At 44.4% G+C, this 27939-nt stretch overlaps 1 protein-coding gene across 5 annotated transcripts in view; it reads right to left on the bottom strand.

Annotated features, from left to right (window-relative positions):
- ITGB8 (integrin subunit beta 8) overlaps positions 1–27194 on the bottom strand; it is a 91360-nt gene extending 64166 nt beyond the window's left edge. The window contains exon 1 of one of the 5 annotated variants that reach the window (XM_008261486.4): positions 26387–27194. In XM_008261486.4, coding sequence (XP_008259708.3) covers positions 26387–26513 — 127 coding nt within the window. In that variant the 5' untranslated portion in view covers positions 26514–27194. 5 annotated transcript variants of the gene reach the window in all.
- Between the last annotated feature and the right edge of the window lie 745 nt (positions 27195–27939).

Here is a 27939-nt window from a genome sequence, read left to right as displayed (position 1 = left end):
GTCACAGTTGCTCACTCACCTGAGCACATCGGTTTGTCTTCTCACGCTCACCTGGTGGGAGGTTGTGAGGCAGTGAGAGGAGCTCACATAGAGATGGGGAAGAGCCAGGTGGTCTCTCCCACTGCCAGTGCCCCCACTGCAGACTTGGGACCTCCAAAAGCATCAACATCTCAAGATGCAAGGAGAGCTCCGGAGGCCCCCTCTGAGGCCAATGCTGGTTAAAGCTGCATTTGTCTGACTTGGAAAAGCAGCCTTCGTCATGTGCTTTGTGTCTTGTTTGCACTGGAACTTTTCCATACATTCCAACTGTCCTGTTCACGAGGCACACTCCCTTGCTATAAAAGCCAAAGCATTCACCGGCTTCCACTCTGCTCCTCTAAATAATGTTTTCAACCTAACATACTCGGTGGAGAGAGTTCCAGGACCTCTTCCTATTTTTCTGACTCTTGGCAGATACATCTTTCCTTTCTCCCACTTCTCTCTCTCTCTCTCTCTCTCGCTCTCTCTCTCTCTCTCTCTCACACACACACACACACACACACACTTGTTCATGTCAAAACTTCACATGGCATGGCTCAGGAGGTAATAGCCTAGGTAGTAGGAATGCATTTCCTACACTGTGTAGCTTTGAAAGCTGAGGTCAAATTCCAGGTGTGTACCTAATCAAAGCAGCAAAGCCACCCTCTAAATTCTGGGGAACTTAGTTTTAAGTAAAAAACAAGTAAATAAATAAAACTCAAATTTAATTTTAGTTCACTTAAAACTTATTTTTTTTTTCTGTAACTGTATTTCAAAACTCAGAAAAGTATGGGAGCAGGCATTTAGCTAGCAGGGATGGGGAATGTCCAAGCCCATGAAAACATCTGGTTTGGCTTTGCCAAGACAATTGCAGACAGGACTTGAAATTCATTAAGTCCATAGCAGGCTAATTTTTAAGCTGATAATTTTGTATGGCCTGCAGATAATGTTATAAATATCCAAATGGCCATTGCAGGGAGAAAGGTTCCCCACCCCTGCAGCGATTAAGACGCCTGCAGCCCAAATCGGAGAACCTGAGTTTGACTCCTGGCTATGGCTCCTGATTCTAGCTTCCTACTGAGGCGTAGCCTGAGAGGGACAAGTTGGGCATCTGCCATTCATATGGGAGACCTGGATTGAGTTCCTGGCTCCTGGAGTTGTCCCAGGTCCAGCCGTAGCCACTGCATGCATTTGGGAAATGGACCTGCAGATGGAAACCTATGACCCTCCCTCACTCTCCTTCTGCCTCTCAAATAAAAAAAAAAATTGAAAAACTTGACTGTGGTCCTTGCCAATCAAATCCATAGGCATGTGTACTTCAAAAAGTCTATGGAAAATGAAATGAAAAAAAGATAACCACTTTGCTATAATTTTTTTGAAATCCAGACATAGTTTTTTCATAATGCACATGACCCACAAAAATTTAAAGTATCTTTGTACAATAGAATAAATTAGGGCAACTAAAACAAGTATCTATGTTTGGCCCTCTACCAAGCACTTCCTATTATTTAGCTCACTGAAACTTTGTAAAAAAAAAAACCCTCTGAGGAAAGCACTACTGTGCTCATTTTGCAGACAGCAAACTAAAGTTCAGAGAGAATAAGTTCTCATCCCCAAATCACACAGGTAGTTAAGTACAGAGATTGAGTATGAACCCAGTTCTGACTGCAGAATGTTTCCCATAAACACTGTTTGAGATAGGATAGGAAATAATATAAAGACAGCACTCCAAAGTGCGCCTGCAATCCCTTGATATTATTACTATTACTATTATTAGTCCTTAAATGGGGACTCAGCTGTAGTTTCCATGCAGCTGAAGATAGTTCTTTAATCTAAAAGTGCATCCTTACTTTTCCTCGCATCCTTGTTAAGATCATCACACTTTCCCACTCTAAAGATGAGGCTTTAGAGTCTCCTATGCAGGGTTATTTCCTACCCACAGTGCCAAAGACCTCCCTAAAGACTTCTCTAGCCTTCTGAGCAGTCATTTTGTTGTTTCTGTGCTCACGGAAATGCTGAGCGTTAGTGTGGAAGTCCCAGCCTGAACATCTCCCCGAGCACATGAATCAAATGAGCTGGTGCTCGCTCAGCACAGGGTGGGATGCTCCTTTTACAACTGTGTTTCCCCAACCTCTTGCCAAGGGATGGCTCTGAGCTGCCTGCTAATTAGGCAGAAGCACACGGAATGTTGTGTGCTGTTGCTGTCTCCATTTGTGGATTTCCAGTTCTGCACTGGAAGCCAAATCTGATACAGAGAAGGAGACTTGTTCCTGTCCTACCCCTGCCAATGCACTGACCTTGGCTTCATAAATGAACTCTGAGGCTACACTTCCTTGCTGCTGAGGTGGGGGAAAATGGTCCCCTCATGCGGGGCTGTGTTCCCCACTGAGCAGCAGAAACATTTTAAAGAGTAGAATGGTACTTAAAATCAAGTGACTGGGGTAGAATATTTGCTTTATGGCATGTACAATTCTGTTAATTTATGGGATTACTGTAATATACATTTCATACTATGGAAGATGTATTATAAAAGGCCACCAAAATCCCCATACATTAGACACAACAGTTGTGCATAATGTAAAATGAATATGTACTCTTCTTTCTCTTTGCATTTGAGAGGTAAAGAGACAGAGACAGACAGGCAGACGACAGGTGATAGGTACATAGGTAGACAGATACATAGATGACCTGTCTGCTGGTTCACTCTTAAGCGTCTGCAAGGGCTTGGGCTGAACCCAGGAGATGGGAACTCAATTCTGATCTCCCACATGGAGATCAGGAACTCAATTACTGCAGCCATCACTGCTGTCTCACGGGGTGTACACTACAAAGAAGACAGAATCAGAAGCCAGAGCTGAGAACTGAACCCAGGCACTCCAAGAAATCGTAACTTCTAGGCTAAACACTTGCTGCCTTTTATTGTTCCAGTCTTTTTCCTTGAACTTGCACTGTCAGCAAAGAGACATGAGCAAGCCTTTGGGGGATGGATAAGTCCTTTGTGGTTTTGTAGCAGTTCCCCCCACCCCCAGGCCTATACATCTGTAAAATCCATCCATTGACACTTTAAATGGAAACTTTGTTAAAGTAAATTTAAGCAAAAGATTTATTTAAAAGTAGCACCGTAAATTGACCCAGCTGAAGTATTATTTGTTAGGTAAAGGACAATCAGTGTATAATGAAAAAATATAGTCCTTTGCGGCCAATATACAGAAAAACATATGGGTTTCAGAGAGTAAGCCCTTAATACACTGTGCATGTCTTTCAGCTTAAATATCAGTTTGTGGTTAAAACTGTTTATCCTTACATAGTACTTGAATTATTTTCATATCTTCTTCTATTCAGAGTAAGAGGTTAATTATTTTAGTACTCCTTCATATGGACAGAGCTCAGTGAGATGATAAAACTCTTTGCAAATTCAAAAATTACTTTTTATAGTCTATTTGGCATTTCTTCCAAACTCTCTGCAGCAGCAGAGCAGGTAGCAATATCAATGTGAGGGCATCTTTGCAATTAATACTATTATTATTATCACTAATTATACTAACGTAGTTTGATCTTCACATTAATAATATACTTTATATTTTAGTCTCTAAGTAATTTTCTATTTTTGATGCCAGAGATTATTCTAAATTGCTTATGACTTTTCCAAAATTAATTCCATTTGGGGGCTGAGGCAAGGGAATTCTGAATTACAAGCGAAAGATTTTACCCCAACTATATCTTACAAGTTTTAGATATTTATTCTTCTGCAATACTTCAATTACTTTAAACTTTCCAATGACTATTTGTCCAGTTTCATCTCCTGGTCTAGAATTTGGTAGAACTAGCAAATTCAGGAGATCTAATACTGATACCATTATTAGTCTGCAATGTCCTATGCAATTGTTGTTCTATACTCCCCATAATTCCCAAGATAGTTCAGCTACTGTTTCCCCTTTATCTACACTCCCCTTTATTCAGGGTCCACAGTTCCTGGGGAGAAATTTTCCATCAGTGCCTTAATGTCTCTCCTTACTCTCACTGTCTGCTTACAGCACCCTCTCACCTCCTAGTGCTTATCATCTCCTCTACTCCTTCAAAGTGCACAGCTCTTATTCAACACACCTCTCCTTACCTGTGTTACCATCACCAAACTTTTCTAAACTTTACACTGTCTTCCTCTCCTGGCTTCAGGTTTTGCTGCCTTACCCAAATCCCCCCGCCAGGCCTCTCTGCCTCCACCATGGACAGAGACAGTAGGAATTCCTGGGGCCAGGGACAGATGCCAAGCATTGTCATAGGCTATGGGGATGCTGGATCCTGAAACCAACAGAGTTCTTAAGCCTGAGATACCGAAGAGAAGCAGAAAAAGTGACAAATTTAAGAGAACCCAGCATTTGGGACAGAAGATAGGCTACCAGGCCTGGAACTCTTAAATGTGAAATTGAAAAAACACAAAAACAGGTCAGACAGAGTCAGGTGACACAGTCCAAACAACAACTTAAACCTTAGCATCTGACATTGCCTTATGGGACACTGTCATGAATCTACTAAGGATTGAATCTGCCCCCCAAAATTCCTTTCTCATCGCCCCTCCCTCTCAGACATGCTTTGATTCACCTCCTGTTAATTTTCCATTATATTTTTTCCATGTACATTATTCTCTTTCCTTAAACCTTCAAGAATTTCTGCTGGAATAGGCATTTAGCTTAGTGGCTCAGATGCCAGTTAGGAAATGCTCATAGCATGTCAGGGTTCCCAGTTTCTGGTTCCAGCTGCTGGCTCCACTTTCTGCTCATGTACACCGAGGGGCAGCAGTGATGGCGCAAGTGGTTGGCTTCCTGGCGCCAGCATGGGAGACCTGGACTGAGTTCCCAGCTCCCAATTTTGGCTCAAGTCAGCCCCAGCCACTGGAGAACAAACCAGTGTAAGTGAGAGTGTCTTTCTCACTCTCCCTCTCTAAGAAATAAAGAGTAATAACAATTTTTTAAAGAATTATTTGAAAGCCAGAGCTAGAGAGAGAGAGAGAGAGAAAGAGAGAGAGATCTTCCATCTGCTGGTTCACTCCCCAGTTGAGCGATCACAAGCCAGGAGCTTCATCAGTGTTTCCCATGTGGGCAGAAGGGGCCCAAACACTTGGACCATCATCCCCTGCTTTCCCAGGCAAGTTAGCAAGGAGTTGGATTAGGAAGGGGAGCAGCCAGGATATGAACCAGTGTCCATAGGGATTCCAGCATCACAGACAGTGGCTTTACCCACTACACCACAACACCAGCACCAACAATTTTTTAAAACAGAATATCTATCAAGTCCTCCACTTAAGCTGTGAGTCTTACCTTAATGTTACTGAGAAAATCTAAATAACTTTTCTTCTTTTCAACTCCAAATTGTCTTTGTTCTCTTTCTGGAGGAAGAAGAGTTCTCTGTTAAGATCATTTCCTTTACCTGTCTAGTGAATCACTCACTCAAAGACGAATGGCAATTTTCTAACTATATTTATGTATGTATTTATGATCTATTTTATTTATTTTAAAGGAAGAGTGAGTGAATGAGAAAGAGAGAGAGTGAGAGAGAGAGAGAGAAAGAGATATCTTCCATCTGGGCCAGGCCAAAGTCAGGAGCATTTTCCATGTCTCCCACATGGCTGTCAGGGCCCAAGGACTTGGACCATCTTCTGCTCTTTTCCCAGGTACATTAGCAGGTAGCTGGATCGGAAGTGGAGCATCCTGTACGAGAACTGGAGCCCATATGGAATGCCGGCATCACAGGCAGCTGATTAACCGATAACACCACAACACTGGCCCCTCCTAATATTTGGCAACTAGCATTAAGTGATGTGGATGCCCTCTGCCTTTTAATAGTGGGTGGGTACTTTATCATTCCTCCCATTCGCAAACTACTCTATGTCAGACAGTTATGTGAATGAACAGGTTACATCTCATCTCTTCTCTGGGGACCACCAATTCACTTCCTCAGTACCACACTCTCACCCGAGTTTCTGACTTGAATTTTCAAAGTCTGTGGCACATTCCATTGCTCCAAGTTCAAAATCTATGAGTCTCAAATAGAAAATGACACTTTTTTCTGACTTGATCGGCCCATATTTATGCATTACATCATTTTCCTAGTTATTCTGGCTAAGTGTCCTCCCTCTACCACACTCCCAACCACCTGTTAGCCAACAAGACTTTCTTTCCTTCACAACCTTCAGCATTCAACTCCCTCTCTGCCCATTCCCACCTGCTACATCCTAGTGGGGGCCCATGTTCTTTGTCCTTCTCTTTATTGCAACACATCTCTCACAGTCATGATTAGAGGCACTGCTGCTATATTCAGTTCCTGATACATTGAGATCACATCGCTATCCCTCCAAACAGTACCACAGCTTGAATAATCAATTAGCAACACAGCTTGTCAAAATTCTGGAGGAAGAGAAATCCAAGATCGAAGTGCCAACAGATTTGCTGTCTGGTGAGAGTCTTCTCCTCACACCGTGGAGGGGCAAGAGGGGAAAACCAGCCCCCACCCCAGTCTCTTTCTTAAGGGCACTCCTACAAAGGCCCTACCTCTCAGCACCAACACCTTGGGGATTAGATTTCAACCTGCGGGTTTTAGAGAAACACAAGCACTCATCCCATAGCATAAGGTTCCAGCAAATCTGCCCTTCCTAACTCTGCAGCCATCACTTGGCCCCTCGTGCCCTAGGTCATGGTCAAGGATGTACGCCTCCTCCCTGGCTGCAGAGCTGCCCTGTGCATTGCCTCCTGGACAACCTTGCCAGTCCTTCAGAGTCCATTTAGACCCTTGTCTCCTGCATCCAACATCTCTGCCTTCAAACTCTTCCTATCCCTTCAGAAGCAGCCAATCTCTCCGCTTAGTAATCTTGACAGAACTTGCTTGGTCATCTTTACAGGAGGTGCAGAACTCCAGTTATTAGTATGTTAATCATGTGTGTGTGTTGCTTATTTCACCAGTTGTGTGTTGTGTGTCTGTCATTTACATATTATACATGTGTGGACATTTCTAGCCAGAAGCAAATTCCTCATGGAAATAGGCAACATTAGGGAGTTTGGAAACTCTTCTCTAAACCTCTCTACCCCCTAAGCACTGTTGTTTTCTATCACCTCCAGGGACTTCTGCCAAGTACTATAAACCTCCCCAGGTGATCAGCCCCATCATCTGGGGTCAAGGTAGCCCAATGTACCTAATGAAAAGTTCATCTGTTTCTTAGCTGGAGGTGCAGGGAGTCCATGACAGTGGAACTAAATCAGGCTTCCTCATGTCTTCCCTCCCCTGCACACGAATCAGGTGCAAGTCCTTAAGCCTCCCCTCCCTGCTCCCTGCACTGTGGCTCAGCACCACAACCCTGCTTCAGTACTCCTGGCTTCGCTCATCCTGGTTGGTAGCAGTCCCTACAACAAGCCCATGACTCCACATCTAACTATCTCAAGGCCCTGCACATCCCCTCCTTCTCCTAACCCTTTACAACCCAGGAACCCTTCTCCTACACCCCCTGAAATTCCAAGGCCATTTCCAGAAGGCTCTGTATCCTGGACTCAGCTCTGAACACTCCTTTCATCTCGTTCTAACAGAAACCTGGCTCCCTGCTGAGGACTTGGTTTGCTCGGGCTGGTCTCACGAGTGATGTTTCTCTCCCCCTCCTCACAGCCCTGGTCCTGGGGGTGCACAGCTGTCCTCCTTATGGACACCTGCCAAGCATCCGCTTGCATCCCAGCCATGCTTTCCCTGTTTTTGACGCTTGTCCCTCACACTGGTCACTCATGACCCTGATTCATTACAGGCATTTTCTGAGCCCCGCATGAGCCCTTCTCATTTCCACGATACGATGCATGTGCACCTGTTGCCACTCTCTCCAGCACCCCTGCTGTTTAAATCCCTGGTGACTTCATGAGGCACACAGATGGTCTCTCCCATCCTAGATGGCTCTGCTCCTCATGCTCTTTTACAATATGTTGTCTTCCATATGGACTTAGTCCCTCTTGCCCATAGTCCTTGCTTTAGAATTTGCGATTGCCAATAACTGCAACGGACCCATACCTCCTGATCTGCCTTCTAACCTCCTTCTGGAATCCAGACGCTAACAGTCTGCTATATCCAGTTCTTCCATGGTCCCATCTATCAAATGCCTCTCATGTCATGTGACCTCCATTTCCCTAATTTTCCATGAGGCTTTCTCTCTCACTGCCTTCACCACCTTATTCCCACATCACCTTTCATGACCAGGCCTACCCCATTCAACCCACCTATCCTGGCTTCACTTTTTCTCACTAATTATCACCCCCTAACATACCAGGTAATTACTTATCATAACATCGTTATTTTTATTTTATCTTTCTTCTCCCCAAATATAACACTCGTAAGGACAAGAACTTTAGTCTTTTTGTTTCCTCATTCTTTCTCCCTGCATACTGGACAAAGCTTGTCACACAGGTACGGTTAAACATATTTATTAAATGATCAGATTTGTTAGATTATAGCTGAAATTACAGAATCTGTGAGATAATAATGGATAAGTATCAACCTCTTGTTACATTGATGCACCACGGAGACAGATGCTATCTGGTTCCTATTTTTCTACCTGAACTCAAGGACAACTCATCACTTGCCTTATTTAAGGCAACTCATCACTTGCCTTATTTAAACACACACTTTCTCCCTAGTACTTCTTTTTATTTATTTACTTATTTATTTATTTGAAAGGCAGAGTGGACAGTGAGAGAGAGAGACAGATAGAGAAAGGTCTTCCTTTGCCGTTGGTTCACCCTCCAATGGCCGCTGCGGCCGGCACGCTGCAGCCGGCGCACCGCGCTGATCTGATGGCAGGAGGCAGGTACTTATCCTGGTCTCCCATGGGGTACAGGGCCCAAGTACTTGAGCCATCCTCCACTGCACTCCCTGGCCACAGCAGAGAGCTGGCCTAGAAGCGGGGCAACCAGGACAGAATCCGGCGCCCCGACCGGGACTAGAACCCAGTGTGCCGGCGCCGCAAGGCGGAGGATTAGCCTATTGAGCCACGGCGCCAGCCTCCCTAGTACTTCTAATTCCTCCTCTGGTTTGCCAGGCCCACAGTACTGTCCAGTGTGCCATGCATTCTATTTCTTTGTCTACTGCCTTTCTCTTGCCATTGGGAGGTAAGCACTACAAGGGCAGATATTTGTTGTCTGCTTTGTTCACTGCCACATCCCCAGGGCTTAGAGAAAAGTCAGGCACATAGTGAAGACTCGGACATGAATGCTGAGCAGACGAGTAGATGTTTCCTCTGCACTGACCACACTGTCCCAGGAGCTTTCTCTCTCTGGCTTGAAGTGCTCACTTCCGGACATTTAGGCGAATTTCTCCCAACTCTGTTTTCTTCCTTCAATCAACTCAGGGCCCTCGGGCAGGATGCCTCCCAGGGCAAAGCTTGGCCTACTATAACACATACCCTGAGGCCATTCTACTCCCAGTACACACGTGGCACTGGCTGTTCTCTTGGCCCTGATTTTTGCCACTTTGGTATCCACATTCTACTCATTTGATAAACTAACTCTCACACTTTTGTTCTTCCTGTCTTCACACTGATATTTAACAGTATTTACTAAGAGCTGAAAAAACACAATGCAAGTAATCCTGTGTACTGCCAGGGTACAGCATATGCAAGCTGGATTCTACTCTGTGTGGACACCTTTGAAGAAAGTGTCATTGGGCACACATTGTGCCCCAAAAGGTGAACCATCTGTATGGGAAAATCAAAGCAGTTGCAACCTTCAATTAACCCAGGCTTGCATCGGGACATCAGACAGACATCTAAAGTCCTACATTACTAATTGCTCAAACCACCAACCTCAGTCCCAACCACTCCCTCATACTGTGTTCTTCAGGTCAGTCAGCCCAAGTACAGGGCCTGCCCTCAGAGAAATCCATCCAAGGCCCAATGCACGGAGTGGATGCTTGAGAAATACGTTTTCATTTGTTATAGAATGGGGCTCTCCTCAAATAACAAAGAAAGCTTCAGTGATGACCCTCCAAGACAGGAAAGTGTACACATCCGTCTCATAAAGATTTTCCAGAGGAAGACTCAGAATATCAGATGTCTTTATAAGTTCATGGACATTAAGAAAAAATATACAGAATGAATTTTTTGCACCAAAATAAATTTGTCTTTTTAAGATACACTCATTTAAAAATTATTCACTTACTTATGAGAGAGAGAGAGAGAGAGGAAAGAGTGTGAGTGTGCTCCTGCTGGTTCACTGCTCAAATGCCCACTGTGACTGGGAGCAGGAAGTCAACTCAAGCTCCCACACAGGTGGCACGAACACAATTATTTGAGCCAACAGCCAGAACCCAGGTACCCTGATGGGGACATGGGTATCATACTCACTGTCTTAACCACTAGCTCAAACAGCTGCCCCTTTAATGACATTTTATGTGAGATTTTTGAAATGCCCATCTATGAATGACCACAACATTGAATTAACTAAAACACTACCTTCCACCTGCACCCTGAGTAACCATGGCTTTACCACAGCTGTTTTTCAGCCTCTCCTTGGAAGCTCTGTTAGCTAGCAAAAGGAAGAGAATGGGGCGGGTGAGCACGGAGATTCAGTCAAAAGAGGAAGGACATTATCATCTGAGACTACAGAACAGACAATTGCTCTTCTTGAGGAATTTTGAGGTTGTAATGATTTTGATGGCATTTATCCGTTCCTGCATTTTTTTGTTAATTACTTAATACCTGCTATTACATCTTGGCATTGTGATGCTCTTAGGGATACAGTATCTGCCTGGGTGCAGCTTTTGGAGTAACAGCGAGACTTGACCTATGATAAAACCCTAACAGGTGTGCTGTAAAAAGCAACAGGATGGTGCCAAGGAGGCAGATAACAGGAGGATGTCACCTCCAGGAGAGACAGGAAGGCCAGAGAAAAATCTCCTTCAGGGATTTCCCAGGTTAGTTTACTGCATGATTGCACCTCTGTTCTATCCGGTCCCCCAAATATGCTGTCTGTGAAAAATCACACTGCATTGTCAGGTTAGCCCAATCAATTGGATCAGTAAAAATGGGTGGAATAGCACTGTGTTCAGAGACATGAGACCACGCCCCAATATCCAAGCGTTGTCTTGGATACCTGTACTCCTCTCTTTCCTTCTTAGCTTCTCCTTGGACCTCAGATCTCTTTTGTCATTCAACACTCAGTGACCTGTTTCAGGCCTTTTTTGCTAGAGACCCACAAGCTGCCTCTAGAAACAGATAGCCCAACTGTGTTTGTATGGGCAATACAGGAGTCACCCTCTCACTAGAAGTCATGCTGTAGGATCTCTCTCCACTTCTCAGACCACCGAGTAAGCAGAGGTAGCTCAGCTTGTCTACCCATTCTCATCTATAGCTCTATGATTTGTCCCCAAATGACAACTAAGCCCCTAACTCTGGTTCCCAGTTTCTGTGCTCTCATATGCACTAGGAATACCTGTGGTTACTGATTCCTTGGCCTCTGGACAGCCCTGAAGCTCTTGGACTCACATTTCCATGCCAGTAATGTAATGAATCATGGCCTTTTTATCAAATACGCAATGGGCACATCCTTGTAGGCTATTGGTAAAGCCCTCCCAGACTCTACAACTCCCTATCAGACTTCCAGTGTTCATGGGACGTCTCCTGTGATCTTTTGGGTGAAGATGATCACCATCTATCTGGGAAACAGCCAATAACCTGGACTTCTATAAGTACCTCATTGTGACCAGCCTGGGCTCTTCACATGCAGGCTTCTCAAAGCTCTACAATGGTGAGCTGGCACTCAAGGGTAACCCAAATTCCTCCGAGGAAATTCATGTAGAAAGAAGAATGCCATTATGTTGCAGAGGTGGGCTTCCAGGTGTTGAGATAATTGGATGTTTCTTGAGATTCTTCAGGGTGAAGATATTCAAGGAGGTAGATCAGTGAGTAGCCACTTCTAGAAGATCAGATTGTGATGTATTCTGGACTCTCTGTTCTTTAGCACAGGGCCAAGAACATCCTCACATGGGAGTTTTTGTTGAAAAAGATTAAACCCAAAGGAACTGATAATTATCTAGTGTAGGAGAAAAAAAATCTCATGCCATCGGAAGTTTATCCTGAGAAGAGGAGGAGTGTAGCTTGCAGTGATAGTTCTAACTGACCCAACATTTCTCCACTGCCTAGGGGGCAGCCCTTGTCTTTGTTTCGAAATCAAACGCATCTCTGGGAGGAAACATTTGGCCAAAAAGCCCTAATGTCTGACTTTTCACTTGCTCACAAGTCAATCTGCGTCCCAACAAATCTATCACTAGATAATCCAGCCCCCGGAGGGGTGCTGAGCTCTGGCATCGCTGAATGTCAGCCCCGCCTGTGTATTCACAAAGCATGTACCCACGGCGTGAGCATCGAGCCCCATGCTGCAGCTGCACTGTCCTGCCTTCAGCTGTAGACATGTGCTCAGGAGCCCCCTCCTCCTCCTCTCCCAGGTCATCACAGTCCCACTGGATCCCACCAAGCTGTGTGTGGCCTTGGCTTCTTCACAAGTCATCACCACGCTACAGCCTCTAAACTAAGGACCGTTCCTAACAACATTTAGTTCTATTTCTGTCACTAGTCTCAGATGCCAGGCACTGTGACTATATAGGTCAGCCCATACTGTAGGGTTTGCATTCTAGCTGGTTGTAATGGAAGCACTTAACAGTAAGGACCTTTCTAAGCAAAACTTAGGATGTGTGAAACTGACTTCCTTCTTGAATGCATTTGTTTGTTTTTTTTTTTTTTTTTTCCAATGTTACTACCTTCTAGGTGAATTTTTTGGAATGTAAGCTCCACCTATTATTTGTAGATAATTTGTAGAGGATTTTCTTTTGCAAATGATGACCCACTTGTGTTCAGTTCACTATCAAAATCCAAAGCAAATGCACACCAAGACAATGGAGCAATACCTTGGGAGGTATGCCTCCTGCTAAAAAGACCAGCTCTGTGGTTTTTCTGCCAACAATACAGCTCTGTTACAACAACTTCTTTGTTTCCAACTAGAACAGCCAGTTCCACAGCAATTCCTGGCCACCCCACAGTTTTCTTGTATTCAATGACCAGGCGTAGCCAAGCCTGGGTTCTTTATCCCTTCTCCGGCAGGCAATTAAGGAAGACATTCCTCACTTTGGTCATCCTTAAGGTATATGGACTCCACCCAACTCTTGAACAATTTTGAATTTCTCCTCTAATTATTTCTTTGTTTGACCTCAGACTATTCCAGTGCTTTTCAGAGTGTGAGGGTAATCCCTCATTCCATAGGGATGAAGCTTTCTACCCGGCTCCTTTCCCTACATGGAACCTGCAACACTGCCTGAAAAATTACACTAAGTATAATAACTCCCACTGAAATCAGGAAACACAGCTTATGTCCGGAGACATATTTGTAGTTCAATTCCTAGGAATGGATCCTGGGACCATTAGCACACATGGAAGTGTAGTACTTAGATTCACCATGAATGTGTCTTGATATTCTAATCCTTTCTATTTTAAGAGGAAGTTAGGCCCCAAACCATGTGAAATATCAAAACATTCCCAGCCAATACTCACAGTACAGCTCACATATCTAATAAGATCTAATTTTCACAATTCTTTAGAGCTGAAATGTATCTAGTCTTCCATCTTCTTGTCTTTATTACCAGCCCTTTTTCCCACTCCCTGACTCAGTTTCTCCCTTGGAGAGATTTGGTTTGGGCTAGCCCTTAACAACTACTCTAGTCTCTTATCCTAGACTAGCTAGGGGCTGCCACCATTACTGTTATTAATGTTATTATAAATGGACACTAAGAAACAGTGACTTGATCAGCCCTTGTCCTGAATGTTGATGAACAACTTAATACTTTATCCCATTTAGTATTTTTTTGTTCTACTTAATACTATTGGCTGAACTCTTTAATTAACACACAATTATTCATAGGTGTTTAAATTTAACTGAAAAGTGATCCCTGTTAAATATAAAAGTGGGAATAAGAGAGGGAGGAGACGTACAGTTTGGCACATGCTCAAGCTGACTTGCCCCAAATGGTAGAGTTAGAAACGTGCCAGGGGATTCCAATTCAATCCCATCAAGGTGGCATGTAACAATGCCAACTCACTAGTCCAAGTGATCAGTTTCAGTTCATAATTGATCATAATGATAGGATTGAGAGTCAAAGTGATCACATAAACAAGAATAGTGTCTGCTTATACTAACTGATAGAATTAAAAAGGAGAGAATGATCCAACATGGGAAGTGGGATACACAGCAGACTCATAAAAGACTCATAGAATGGCAGATGTCCTAAACAGCACTCTGGCCTCAGAATCAGCCCTTAAGGCATTTAGATATGGCTGAAGAGCCCATTAGAGTATTTTAGGCATGGAAAGCCAAGACACTCTGGCAAAAAAAAAAAAAAAAGCCTAAATGAAAGATCTCTGTAAGTGAGATCCCAGTGGAAAAAATGGGCCATCAAAGGAGGTACCTTTCTCTGAAGGGAGGAAAGAACTTCCACTTTGACTATGACCTTGTCTAAATAAGATCGGAGTCGGCAAACTCAAAAGGCTTCCATAGCCTTGGCAACTCATGACAAGAGCCTATGGTGATTACTGACGCCATAAACAAGAGTGTCAGTTTGTTAAGTCAACAACAGGAGTCACTGTGCACTTACTCCTCATGTAGGGTCTTTGTTCTTAATGTGTTGTCCAATGTGAATTAATGCTATAACTAGTGCTCAAACAGTACTTTATACTTTGTGTTTCTGTGTGGGTGCAAACTGTTGAAATTTTTACTTAATATATACTAAATTGATTTTCTGTATATAAAGATAATTGAAAATGAATCTTGATGTGAATGGAATGGGAGAGGGAGTGGGAAATGGGAGGGTTGCAGGTGGGAGGGAGGTTATGGGGGGGAAAAAGCCACTGTAATCCATAAGCTGTACTTTGGAAATTTATATTTGCTAAATAAAAGTTAAAAAAATTATTATTATATCAATCTTCTAGAATCATCCAACTGCACCATTACTGATCTGGAATGACAACAGACTCTGTGTATGACAAATGTGACAATATTTGTCAATTTAAAACAAAACAGCATCAATTAATCTGGCAAAGAGATATGTTTCTTTAAAACCATCACAATTTACATAATGACTCACTGATAAGGCCAGCACCAAAGGATGCCTTTTAACACCTGTTTTAAAATTTGGATTTTTAGTACTGTGAATGGATAGCAGTTCCCTGTCTTTTGAAATCATCTTAAGTATATATAATAGCCAATAAAGTCACTGTAATTTAACATTATGATCTTAATTTTATTTATTTTGGTTGGGGATCTTTTTACATGACTCTGGAAAGATATTTATATATTTATATTTAATGTTATGATTTCCCAGCAAGAACTGATCCCAGCACTTTTGTTCAAAGGTGTGACTGTTTTAAATAAATTACAAAATCCTAGAGGACAATATTTTGACCTTTATTTCATTTTTCCTTGCTGTGTGAATTACAGTCATTTTCTTCCTGTGAAAATAGACAGAAGGTCACATTGTGATTGATTCTAAATTGAAAAATTGTTCTTTTACACCACGAAGGCAGTGTGGCAGTGTTTTCCCAAATATCATTCATTTAAATATTAAATATAACATACTAAATAATATTAAATATAGTATAAATGCTAATTAATCTGACCAAATTTAATTCATTCATGTCAATAAAATGTTCTTTTCTGTGACAGCCTTTATACTAATAGAAGGAAATAAAGAGTCAAACTGAATTAACAATATACATCCGCTAGACTGTAACACTACTTGCAAAACAGTAGAACTCAGTGTCATCTGTATATAACCTGGAGCTTCCTAATGAGATTTACTTACTGAAATATATAAGCACCTTGACATCAGGTAGGTATCCTTATGCATTGGTTTCTGGTGCTTTTGTTGTTTGTCCTCTCTCTCTTTGCCCCAAGAATATGGAAATAATTATGGAAGTCTGCCCCTAACTTTTTCAGGGCCAAGAGCAATAGTACAAATGGCAGTGAGCAGAGCAAGACTAAATATTTAACTGCTACACACCAGTTAAACCATTAAGTACAGAGCAAACCATTAAGTACAATAGCTTCTCTCTACCTTCCTTGATAAATATACATTCATAATGAATGACCTAGAAGACTAGATCTGAATTTAGAATTAGCAGCTCCTTAGGTGTCTTCCTGAGAGCTTGGCAATACTTGGAAGCTTTGCCCCTCCAGCTCACCATCTGCCCCAATTCTCCCCCACCTGGAGATTTATTCTGCACCACAAGGAGGCTGTTGTTTGTTTCACCTGTATGGACACACCTGCCTGCACGTCTAAGTCTTCTCCACTTCTCTTCACCGGCCACTCTGGGCTACTCTCACCTTGGGTTTGGCACAGGGGTGGCATGGTTTGCTCACAGAAGCAAGGCCTTGCAAGTAGCTTGGGTGATCAAGAAGGAGGTGACAGAGTGGGGATGGATGGATGGACAGACCCCATGGACATCTTGCCCTTGGGTGGGGCCGTGGCCAGAGGAGGCTGGAGCCCTTGTGCCCTTGGGAGGCAGACTGTAAAAGGGACTGAGAATTCAAATAAAATCTACATCAGAGTCCCTTTAGTTATTAGGAAAGAGATCTTGAGGAAGCCTTTCATCTTTTTGATTAGTTTGCTTACCCATACAATGGAATACCAATACACAGAGAGTTATGAACAGGAAAGGATATATTTCCAGATTAAAGAATATTTTGTATTTTCACATGTGTCCAAGAAGGTTCCTGGCCTATAGGTAATGCTCCACAAATTTAACTATTTTTGGTATTTTAAATCCCAAACTCAACAGTGCTGTCATAAAGCTGTAAGCATTTTAAGAACATTTGCATAACTAATGATTAAATAGAATAGGATAGAATTTTTTTAATGTTTTGTTGAAAATGCCTAAAACTTCATGTCTGTTTAAATAAAAACTCATTTAAAAATTGACACGCAGAGGAAAGAATCAGAATTACTCATCTTATTTAATTATCAACAATCAAGATAATTATAAAATCATGAAGATAAAAAAAGTTACGATAAAGAAGATTAAATACGACCAGATCACAGCTTTCGATCTTTGACAAAGATTTGTTTTAAAGGCCAACAGATGGCTTTGTGGAGAGGACCAGGAAAGCAGACACAAGTGTCCTTTATGGTGTAATCCACAGTGAAAAGCACCCTTTACTTCTCTAAGTTCAAATTCTAGGGAGGATTAGAGCTGATTAGGGCATATTTGCTTAGCTGCCCAAGTTCAAACTGCTCATACTGTGCTCAGTCATTCAGGAGTCATTTATTTCAGACAGTTGGTTAAGGTCTACTGCCTGCAGGCATTGAAGACAGAACAGGCACCTTCCCTCCCTTCTGGAGACAGGACAAGAGGTGTGAGATGGCTGGCATGTGGTGCACCTGCAGCAGTTGAGGCCCCGTGGCAAAGCCTGAAGACAGAGTGCAGCCATGGAAGGACTCTGAGCAGGGAGAGGAAGTGTGGACAAGGTTTGAAATGCAGGCTACTTTCCAGGAAGCTCACATAATGAGGAGTAACTTGGGCTTTGTCTACGCTACTCTATTAAAGGAGAGGATGGGTTTAAGAAACCATCATGGACCAAAAACTTGATACATATTAAGAATCACCATTTCTCTTTAATCATCTTATCTGGGATCATTCGCTTATCTATACCCTTGTTGCCCTTCACAGATAGATAACTCTTCTACCTAGTCCTCCATGAGTTTCATTATCTTTAAGAGCAAAAGAGGAAAACATAGTCTTATGACTGTTATCAACTTGGAAACTTTAACATATCATTTTTCACTTTTTCCAGGAGATGCTAAACTCCAAGAAAGACTATGAAATGCCTTATATGGCCAAAGAAGGAAAACATTCAAAAAATTCAGTGTCATGTTATAGGAGCTGTCTGTTCTGAGTAGTGTGTGTATAAGAACCACCTGTCTTTCTCAGGTCAATTTAATGACTTTGCATCATTTTTTTTTTTACTTGCATTTACCTCCCTCTGTGTGTGTATCTGCATGTATTCACACATGCACATGCACATGTACATGTATGTGTCCTCTTCTATTAAAAGGTAAACCTCAGTAGGAGCTGCGGTTCAATAGGCTAATCCTCCGCCTGTGGCGCCGGCACCCCAGGTTCTAGTCCCGGTCGGGGTGCCGGATTCTGTCCTGGTTGCTCCTCTTCCAGTCCAGCTCTCTGCTGTGGCCTGGGAGTGCAGTGGAGGATGGCCCAAGTCCTTGGGTCCTGCACCCCATGGGAGACCAGGAGGAAGCATCTGGCTCCTGGCTTCGGATCAGCGCAGTGCGCTGGCCACAGCGGCCACTGGGGGGTGAACCAATGGAAAAAAGGAAGACCTTTCTGTCTCTCTCACTGTCCACTCTGCCTGCCCCCCCCCCCAAAAAAAAAGAAAGAAAAGAAAAAAAAAGGTAAACCTCATGAAGCAGGGGCTTCACTTTGCTCTCTGCTGTATTCCTAGTGCTTCAACAGAATTTTTGATGTCTTGGCATCCGGTTGTTGCTGAAGAAGGCATAGTAGTAGAAGCCTTTAATCTAGCATGTATGGAATGCCATGTTCTCAATGACTAGTCCCAGTGGATGTGGTCAATCACTATGAATATTTAATAGCCAAAGAATACCTACATTAGTCAATCTATGTGGAGTAAAATGGTAGGAATCTCTTATTCAATATGGAACCTAGACCTGTAACTGGATAGCTCTGAGCAGGGAGAAACATGGTTCTTTGATGATGGAAGCTCACTCTACCATGACTTTGTCCCTTTGAGCACTTTTGATGGAACTGTTTCACAGCTATGTAGCAGGTCACTCTCTTCCTCCTTTCCTTTCTGTCTCAAAACACAAGTCATGCACCTCTATGACACATTGGAAATCCAATGTGTTACAGGGAGAAGTTTTATTTCAGGTTATTCCCATGAAGCCATGGGTTTTCTCATCCCTTCTCACTCAGAGATAAAAGCATCCTTAGCGAGGGGTTCTCGGGGTGAGCTGAGTGAGTGCAGATTCTTCAGGAAGAGGAATGCTCTGACCGGGTGCTAAATCTGAAGTCTCCTCTCCACCATTACTCAGTGTGGGCAACAAGGTTACCCAGGGTGGGGTCACCAGTAAGGCATGTGCAGCAAGGTCTTCTGCCATGGGGCAGTCACACTGTAGGCACCACGTCCAGAAATTCTTTGAAGAAATCATGATCATGATAGAGTCCCAACCCTCCCTCTTCTACTTAGAGGCTAGGTGATCTCTTCTGAGCTCTAGGACTATAACCCTACCTCTCTCATGGTAATGCCACAAAGATTAATTTAACACAGTGACTCATTTGCATCAGTGCATGGCTCAGAGCAAGAGCTAATGCAGTGTTTGTGCAATTGCATAAGCATTCCATTTCTTTCCACGGCATGCAGAAGCCATTCATTTGTACTATCTTTAGGATATAACTGGAAAAGTTATAATTTTAGAGATTAACAATTAGGTCACATCTTAAAAAAGTCCATTAATAGCTGTTCAATTTAGTAAAATGCAATATAAATTAGTATAACATGTTATTTTTCCTATAGATTAGTTTATAATCACTAAATAGCTTCCAGAATATACTTCATTTACAACTAAGAAATATATGAGTACAGAGGACCTCACAATCCTCCTGCAAGCAAAACTCCTTTAAATGTGTAGACTTGGCTGCCACAGGGGCTAGGGTTGGAGGACCAGGAAGGATTGAATAAATACAATACAAATTGGTAACAAAGTTGCGAGGTTGTTCAATGAATATATAATAAAAAGACTATGTCCTTGCATCAGCTGGGCAAGTACCATTCAAGAAAATCACATGATTTTTATATAAGACTTGCTTGTCAAACTAACAGAAAGGATATCATTCCAAAGACTGAGGATTTTGGAAAACAGGTGCTTTTGAAGGATGCTATGAGCCCTTCTGAACAAGTATACACAACAGAAAGAATCAAAGGCAAATCAATAAAACTTGATGTCTGGCCGGCACTGCGGCTCAATAGGCTAATCCTCTGCCTGCGGCGCTAGCACACCGGGTTCTAGTCCCGGTCAGGGTGCCAGATTCTGTCCCGGTTGCTCCTCTTCCTGTCCAGCTCTCTGCTGTGGCCTGGGAGTGCAGTGGAGGATGGCCCAAGTCCTTGGGCCCTGCACCCCATGGGAGACCAGGAGGAAGCACCTGGCTCCTGGCTTCGGATCAGCGCGGTGCGCTGGCCACAGCACGCCGGCTGCGGTGGCCATTGGAGGGTGAACCAACAGCAAAGGAAGACCTTTCTCTCTGTCTCTCTCTCTCACTATCCACTCTGCCTGTCAAAAAAACAAACAAACAAAAAACTTGATGTCTACATAAAGTCTGGCTCTATATGCTAAAGAACTTTAAATCAAAATAGCAGCCTCTGACACCCACACGAGTGTTCAATAAATTGGCCTTTGGTGGGGGATGGGTGGCTGAACACCAAAGTGAGGAATTTAAGACCAAGTGATTTGTACCTGGATAAAACTTACCCAGACTCTGAAATGTTAAGGAACAAAGACCAGGTGACCCTGTATCCTTTATTTTCTGTAAGGAAGTTTCACTCAAAAGTGGGGGGCGCCAGCATCCCATAGGGATGCTGGTTCTATTCTGGCTGCTCCACTTCCAATCCAGCTCTCTGCTTACGGCTGGGAAAGTAGTATAAGATGGCCCAAGCCCCTGCACTCACACATGAGAGACTTGGAAGAAGCTCCTAGCTCCTGACTACGGATTGGCCCAGTTCTGGCCATTGCAGCCATTTGGGGAGTGAACTAGCAGATGGGACCTCTCTGTCTCTCCCTCTCTCTGTCTCAAATAAATACATAAAATCTTTTTAAAAAAAAGGAATGTAGGAAAACAAAAAAAGTATTGTAGTATTGCTATATCATAAGCTTTCTCAGATCTCTCAACAATCACATTTAAATGAAATTTATTATATTTATCTTGTTAATAACCTATATTAACTGTTATTCAAAAATTTTCCCTTCTTTTCTGAGCTATACCTTTTTACTTTTTTTGGTTTAATACTAATTTTGTTTATAGTCTAAGCAAGACATGATTAACCTGAGTAAATAATATAATACCTTTAAAACTTCAACATACATTTTAAAATATGCCAAAATTATTCTGAGAACTTTTTTATACCTAATCAATTCCACTACTTTTTAGGATTCCATATGTGGTTTTAGCACCTGAGAAAACCTATACTTTTCAAAATTCTCCCAAAAAAGGAAGTTGGAAGGCTAACCCTATTTTATGAATTCTGAATGGCTAAAAAAATTACAGCAAAATTGGCATTATTCAGTAAACTAGGTCTTCCCTGCATTCATAGTAAATGTAGAAATACTTTTAATTATTTTTCTAGAAGAAGACTGTTATTTAATTTATGATCAAATATACCAGAACACAATTGTTCAGTTCACCTTGGTTACAAAGACAACAGAGGGCAAGAAACCAAATGAAGCTTTGTCTTGGAATGTGAACAGGGCATCAACCTGAGATAATACTGAGAAGAAATTTACTTATTTATTCAAGAACTGTATGCTGAGTACTTTTCACATGGCTGGCATTTTCTTATGAAAGAGAACAAAGTCTCTTTCCTTGTGAGCTGTATTTTCACTTCAGGGTTGGCAGGATGGAAGAAGGACAGTAAGCAAATGGACACATACATATGAAAGGATGCCAAGGGCCCCCTCTGATAAGGTGACACCCGAGTAGATGTTTGGAAGAAGCGAGAGAGGAGTCAGCAAGACATCCCAGGGAACAGCGTTCCAGGCAGAGGGAACAGAAGGCTCCAGAGTGGAGGCAGGATTGTGCTTAGTGCATCTAGGGTGTAGCAAGGAACAGTACCGCCAGAACAAAGAGAGAGGGAAAGAGAGGATAAGGAGATGAGGCCACACAGTCAACAGATCTAGCTGCCCGTAGAGTTGTGGATGCCGTGTGTAGACTTGGCCTTCAACCACGCAGCATGGAGAGTTCTGAGAGGAGAAGTGACGCCGGTTCTGAAAACTTGAATCTGGCTGTGCTGTGAAGTAGAGAGGCCACTGAGCAGGCATTTGAGAGGCTGAGCCAAAGAGGGTGGCATGGACCAAGGTGGAGGCAGTGGGGGTGATGAGCTGACTGTGGAATGTGAGGGCGAGGCAGGAAAGATGAGAACACGGTGTTAGCCTCAAGTGCAGGGACACTGCTGTGACATGTACTGAGATGACAAGGATTACCAAAGGAGTACTCTTGGGAAAGAAAACAGGGCTTTCGGCTTTGATTGAATCTGAGCTGATTTACACACAGAGTTAAGATGTTGAACTGATGTCTGTTCTTATCACTGTAAGAGGTTGCACTGGGCAGTTCGCTGAACTCTCTGCAGAAGTCAGCACTGGAGATTTGTAGCTGCGACGTATAAGCCTAGAAACGGCATCTAAGATCCAAGACTGAGTCAGCTCACCTGAAGACACACCAGCTAAGGAGAAGAGAAATTCTAAGGAATGAATCCTGGGATGTCTCTACTTTTGGAAGTGGGAGATGAGAAAAAACCAACACCAGAGATGAAGAAGGAGCTTACACAGGGCAGTGTGGGTTCAGGATGCCAAGGGGAGAAGAGCTGCCATGGAAGATAGGTCACAGTTGTCATGTCACTGACCAATGACAGGTCCAGCAGGAGGAAGGCCAAAACTTGAAGAGGTCACTCTGATCTGAAGAGAGCGGGGCTGCAATGATGACAAAGAAAGCCTGACTGCAATGGATTCAAAGAGAAGCTGCTAAAAAGAATTGGAGCTAGAAGTATGGACACTTCTTTCAAGGACGTGTAGCAAAAGGAGAGTGAGGGATAGGAAAGGTGAGATACTGCAGCACATGTAGACACTGCTATGAGCAATCCAGCAGAGGAGAAACGTGGATAATAAAAGAGACAGAGGGACATCTTTACAATCACAACTTTCCCAAGGTACACCTGCTGGGATCCCACTGGGATAAAGTATTTAATGTGTGTCTGGGGGAGTAGATTTATTCCTGTTATTTTTGTTCCTCTTCATATGCATACATACCAAAAAAGCTATCAGATACACATGCTTTTCAAGAAAAAGATTTTTTAATGGAACCAGAATAGACGCATTGAGCTGTAAGTGGCTGAAACAGTGACTGTCTTTCCTCTTTCTCCTCCACAGTTCCTCCCTTAAAAGATTGTGAACACTCTGGTGGTCTTAAATTTCATTTTAGAATTCATGTTTTGGAAATTAGTGAGAATGTGTTTCTTATCCAGGAGTGCTTCAATTTACTAGATATAGTTTAGGATAAAGTAATATGAGAGTTTTGCTTCAAAATAACTTAGTTGGGGGAAAAAGATGAGCTGGGTGGGAGCAGCAATGGAAGAATTTGGCTTTGATTTAATGATGACTAAAGCCAGGTGATGGACATAAGATGGGTTCTGATATCGTTCTCTCTCCTTCTGTATATGCCTGAATTTTCCATTACATAATATTAAATATTAAAAGAAACACAGGGTCACTATCATAGTTTTTCACCCAAATTTCATTAAGTGGCAAATTTCAGATATTGCTAACAAGAGAAGGAGCTGTTTGGGGGCACATAAAATTTTCTGGTGTTTTTCAAATCATATCAATTACTTTGCTTTTGTATACGTAGCAAGCATAGATGACCTTTTAAATGATCAGAAGTCAACTCTGCTGCTTTAAGATAGAATTAATGAGGGTCCTTATTATGCAAGTAATGTGGAAGACAAGCTGTTTAAATGAAGCCTTGGCTTTCTTAAACATCTGACTACTTTAAGTAAGCATAAATAACCCTGAGAACACTAACACTATGAAATATGTTTTGAGGAAAGTAAGCTACGGTCACTAAGGCATGCTAATTTAGTTTATTGTCATTTTAGAAAACAAATAGTGGAGAGTTGAATAGACAGTGAAATTTCATGGCAATAATAGTTTCCACATTTTAAAAAGAAATTGTGATTTCTGAAATCTGTCACTCATACAGCTATATAAAATTTTAGGGAACAAAAGTTCTTTCCTAACCCTTTAAAATAAGCGAAAGTAGTATCAACAGAGTCGCTACATCAATTCTTCACGTATTAACCACCAGGTAGTCTTTATGTTTTCCGGTTAATCATTAATCAATTTCTAATGTTGTTGTTTCTCTAACTGTTGAAAATTTCCACCAGGGAAGTGAAAACTAATTTTCCTCTTCATAAGAAACACTTGTATTTTATGAAGAACACCCCTCTGCTCACTATATGTTCATCATTAAATGCACACTATGTATTTGAGACTTGGAAACGCTGCTTTAAAACGTAAACCCAAAGTGACATTGTTCTCATAGAGCTTCTGGTCTCTTTTGTGTGGCTTTCTTTAGCCCTCAATGTTTTCTTGGTGTAAACTACTGAGCATGGGAACAAGATTTCCTTTGTAACTGATACCTAAATTTCTATTCTGCTTTAAGCATCTAATTTGCACTGTGAAGACATATAATTTGAGACTTGTAGCTCTATCACGAAAGTACAACAGTTTACACTGATCTCTAATTTTCTGAGTTGTACTGGCTATAATTTAAATTTTTTGCATGTTTTTAACTGCCATGCAAATCACTACACATCACAAACCTTTGTACATTGACAGAGCGGGTAGGGGGTGGTGGTAGGAAGGATGCCTTGTTCTGATTTCAGATAAGCATTCTCCTTTCAGGTCTGCAGGTGCAAGGAGGCCCATTCAGAAAATTTGCTTCAAGACAGTCTGGTCCCTACTTGGAAATACAATGCTGTTACACAAGAACTGAACTTATGTTCACAAGCACAGTGACTTTAAAAGAAAAAATTTTAACCGTTTTTAGCAAATTCTAGAGACAAGTAGGACTTCTTCCTCTTTAGTATATATTGGGAACAGAATACACTCCATTCTGTTTTGGTTATTTTACTAGTGTTTACTAAATCTAGAAAAGTACTTTATTACTTATTGCAACAGGATGAAATTATGCACAGTGGAAAATCTGCTGAAACAAATGCATGTTCCATTTAAGAGATAATTGATAATGAATGTTACTTTTTCCTTTGCCTGAAGTTTCACTTAGGTTATAAGCCAAAAAGCAACCGCAAGATAAAAAATTTACTCTGCCTTCATTTCAGATCACTGAGTAAATCTCTCTGAAGCAAATATTAGACAACTGTATACGCAATAATTAAATGAAGCTAGTTGCTTGTTTCTATTATACACCCTTATTTATAAGGTTAGGATTTGACCATTTTAATTAGCTTCAGGCAGAAGCTTGGCACATCAATTCAAAGCGCAGGAGTATTGGTCCACCAAACAATCACGATTATTCATTGAGCTTCCCTTGAACCAGAGGGATTGGAGTTAAGTCTCTAATAACATATAAAGACTCATGGAGCAAGCAGAGAAAAAGTGATTTAAAAAAAAAAAACTATTCACTACATTGGTAAGAATAAATATTTTGCCCACATGGAAAACCCAGTAAGAATCCACGGTAAACTGATGGTTATGATGTTTATTTACGTTGTTTTATGATGTGCTGACAAGCCAATACTACTACCTCACATTTGATTTTGACTGCATAAGAGACCCCAAACACCTTATTCCTGTATTATCTGACTTGAGCTTTCCTTTGTGACTTGGAGGGGGTACTAACACCCCCATTTTACAGATGAGAAAAACCAAGTTTAGAACACACTGACTTCTCCAACTTCAGGCAGCTCCTACCCGGGCGGACAGCCTGCACTGGTCAGTCCTGGTCCAGGATTCTTGGAGACTGAGCTCAGGGAGGGATTGAGTAGCTGGGAAGCCGACTTCTTTATTTCATAAAGCTGCAAGCAGGGCTCTTCCTTAAACGCCTTTACTTCATTCAAACTAAGCAGAGAAAAGAAACTTCTGTGTCGAAAAGGACCTGTCCCTCTCAGCGTCAGCAAATCGATCCACCGCCTCGGGTCAGATACAAGGTAGCGGTCAGTGGACCCCAGAGCTGGAAGGATGGGCGCACGGGGACCGAGGCGGCACCGAGACCCTCCACTGGCTGCTGCAAACGCACCCCCAAACTTGCGTTCCGTCGCTGCGGGCCCCAGCACCTGAAGGCAACGCGCCGCAGCTCCCAGCGCAGTTCGCGATCGCCGTCACTGCGGGGCGCGAAAACGCGACACCCGGCCTCTGGGGACGCGGCAGCACTCCCCGGCCCCTCGCACCGCCTCCGGCTCCGACGTCTGCCCTTTACCTGCCGGGTCAAGCTGCGGCCGAGGCAGCTCCCGGAGCGCGCCCAGAAGCAAAGGAGAAAAAGCAAACAACTTACCGCTTCGACCCAGTCCGAGAACAAGTGAGAGCACCCAGGCCGCCTGGAGGAACGCCGCAGGACCTGGCCGGCAGCTGCGCAGGCGGACGAATGCGGCGGGAGGGAGACCCAGGGCCGAGCCGCACATACTGCACAGCGGCCCGCCCCGCGCCCGCCGCCTGGCCGCTCTGGGGACGCGCGCTCGCGCCTCCCGGGCGCACCTCGGGGCCCGGGCCGAGCCCGGCTAGGACGTCTCCAGCAGGCCTGGCAGGCGCTCCCCGGCAGGCGGTGCAGGTACGCGGGCCCCGGCGCCGCTCGGCATCCCAGGGCCCCCGCGGCCCTCCCAGCTCGGCGCGGCCTCGGCCAGCAGCGCCTCCCGCGACGGCCGATGGCCCCGCGTCGCCGACGCGAGCCGGGGCTCCGCAAGCCCGCTCCCGGGACAAAGAAAAGAGCTTTTGTTTCTCGCCAGCCGATGGGGCTTGTGCTGCATAAATCAGCTTAGCGGAGAGCCAAACACAATCAAACCCAAACAAAGCCCGAAGCTGGGGAGGGGGAAACCACCCTAAAGTACATTCGCTGGGTGATGCTGCCTTAGTGGGAGGGGACGCCTGCGAGGCCGGAGGGCGCAGCCATCGGCGCGAGCTCCTTCCACAGGTGGGCAGGAGAGGCCACGTCCCCCGGCTTGCAGCCCCGCGGCCCGGCGGGCCAGGGAGGAAGCTCTGGGCGCCAGCAGCCGGGGAGGCGGCTCCGGGAGCGCCCTAGCAGCGCCTGCCGACGCCCGCAGGCTCCGCGCGAGCCATCGCCGCGCCCTGCCTGGCCGCGAGTGGAGCGCACGGCCGCGAGCGCAGGCGGGGAGGTTCTGCCGGGGGGTGCGGGAGCCCAGCCTCGCGGGGCGGGGGCTGCGTGCCCTGGTCCTTGGCTCCAGTGCGCGGCCCGGGCGTCCGCCGCCCAGAGCCCGGGCAGCTGGCGCGCTCGGGGGGCGTGCAGCCGGCCAGGACGCCAGGGAGGCGAGGCCGGCGGCGGGCCGGGGGGTGGGGGGTTGGCGTGGTCCTGCCCCGTTCCCCTCCCCGCCCCGGGGGGCTCCCAACCTGCCCGGAGCGCTGGGCGCGCTCCCAGGACCGAGTTGCTAGGAGACCGCCCCACGCCACCGAGCCTCGCCCCCGGCAGCCCCGGCGGCGGCGGCAGCAGCGGGCTGCAGGGAGCGCTCGGAGCAGCGTGGGCGGGACATTGGTGAGGCATGAAGTCACCGCGGCCCACACTCGCTCTTTGTTTTGCTCACTCCGGCTCCTCTTCTCCCCCTTGGCTCTGAGACTTGGCCATTCCCCTCGTTCTCAGAGCTCCCGAAGTGCAGCCGCGCAGCGGGGACTCGCACGCCTCCCTCCTCCCCCTGACCTCGGCGGGGAGCGGCGCTCGGCGCTCGTCACGGGGCCGCAACGCCAAACCGCGCGCGCTCTCCGCGCCCCCTGCGCGCGCGCCTTTGTTCCGAGGTACTCACGGCCCCCGCAGCTGCTGCGTGAGGAGTGGAGTCGGGGGCCTCTCCCCGCCCCCGGGCCCCAGCGCTTGGGTCGGGGGCG

This window comes from Oryctolagus cuniculus, chromosome 16 (genome assembly GCF_964237555.1).
Source record: "Oryctolagus cuniculus chromosome 16, mOryCun1.1, whole genome shotgun sequence".
Lineage (NCBI taxonomy): Eukaryota > Metazoa > Chordata > Mammalia > Lagomorpha > Leporidae > Oryctolagus > Oryctolagus cuniculus.
The sequence above is the reverse complement of the archived record's forward strand: the minus strand, read 5'-3'. Positions and strand labels throughout refer to the sequence as shown.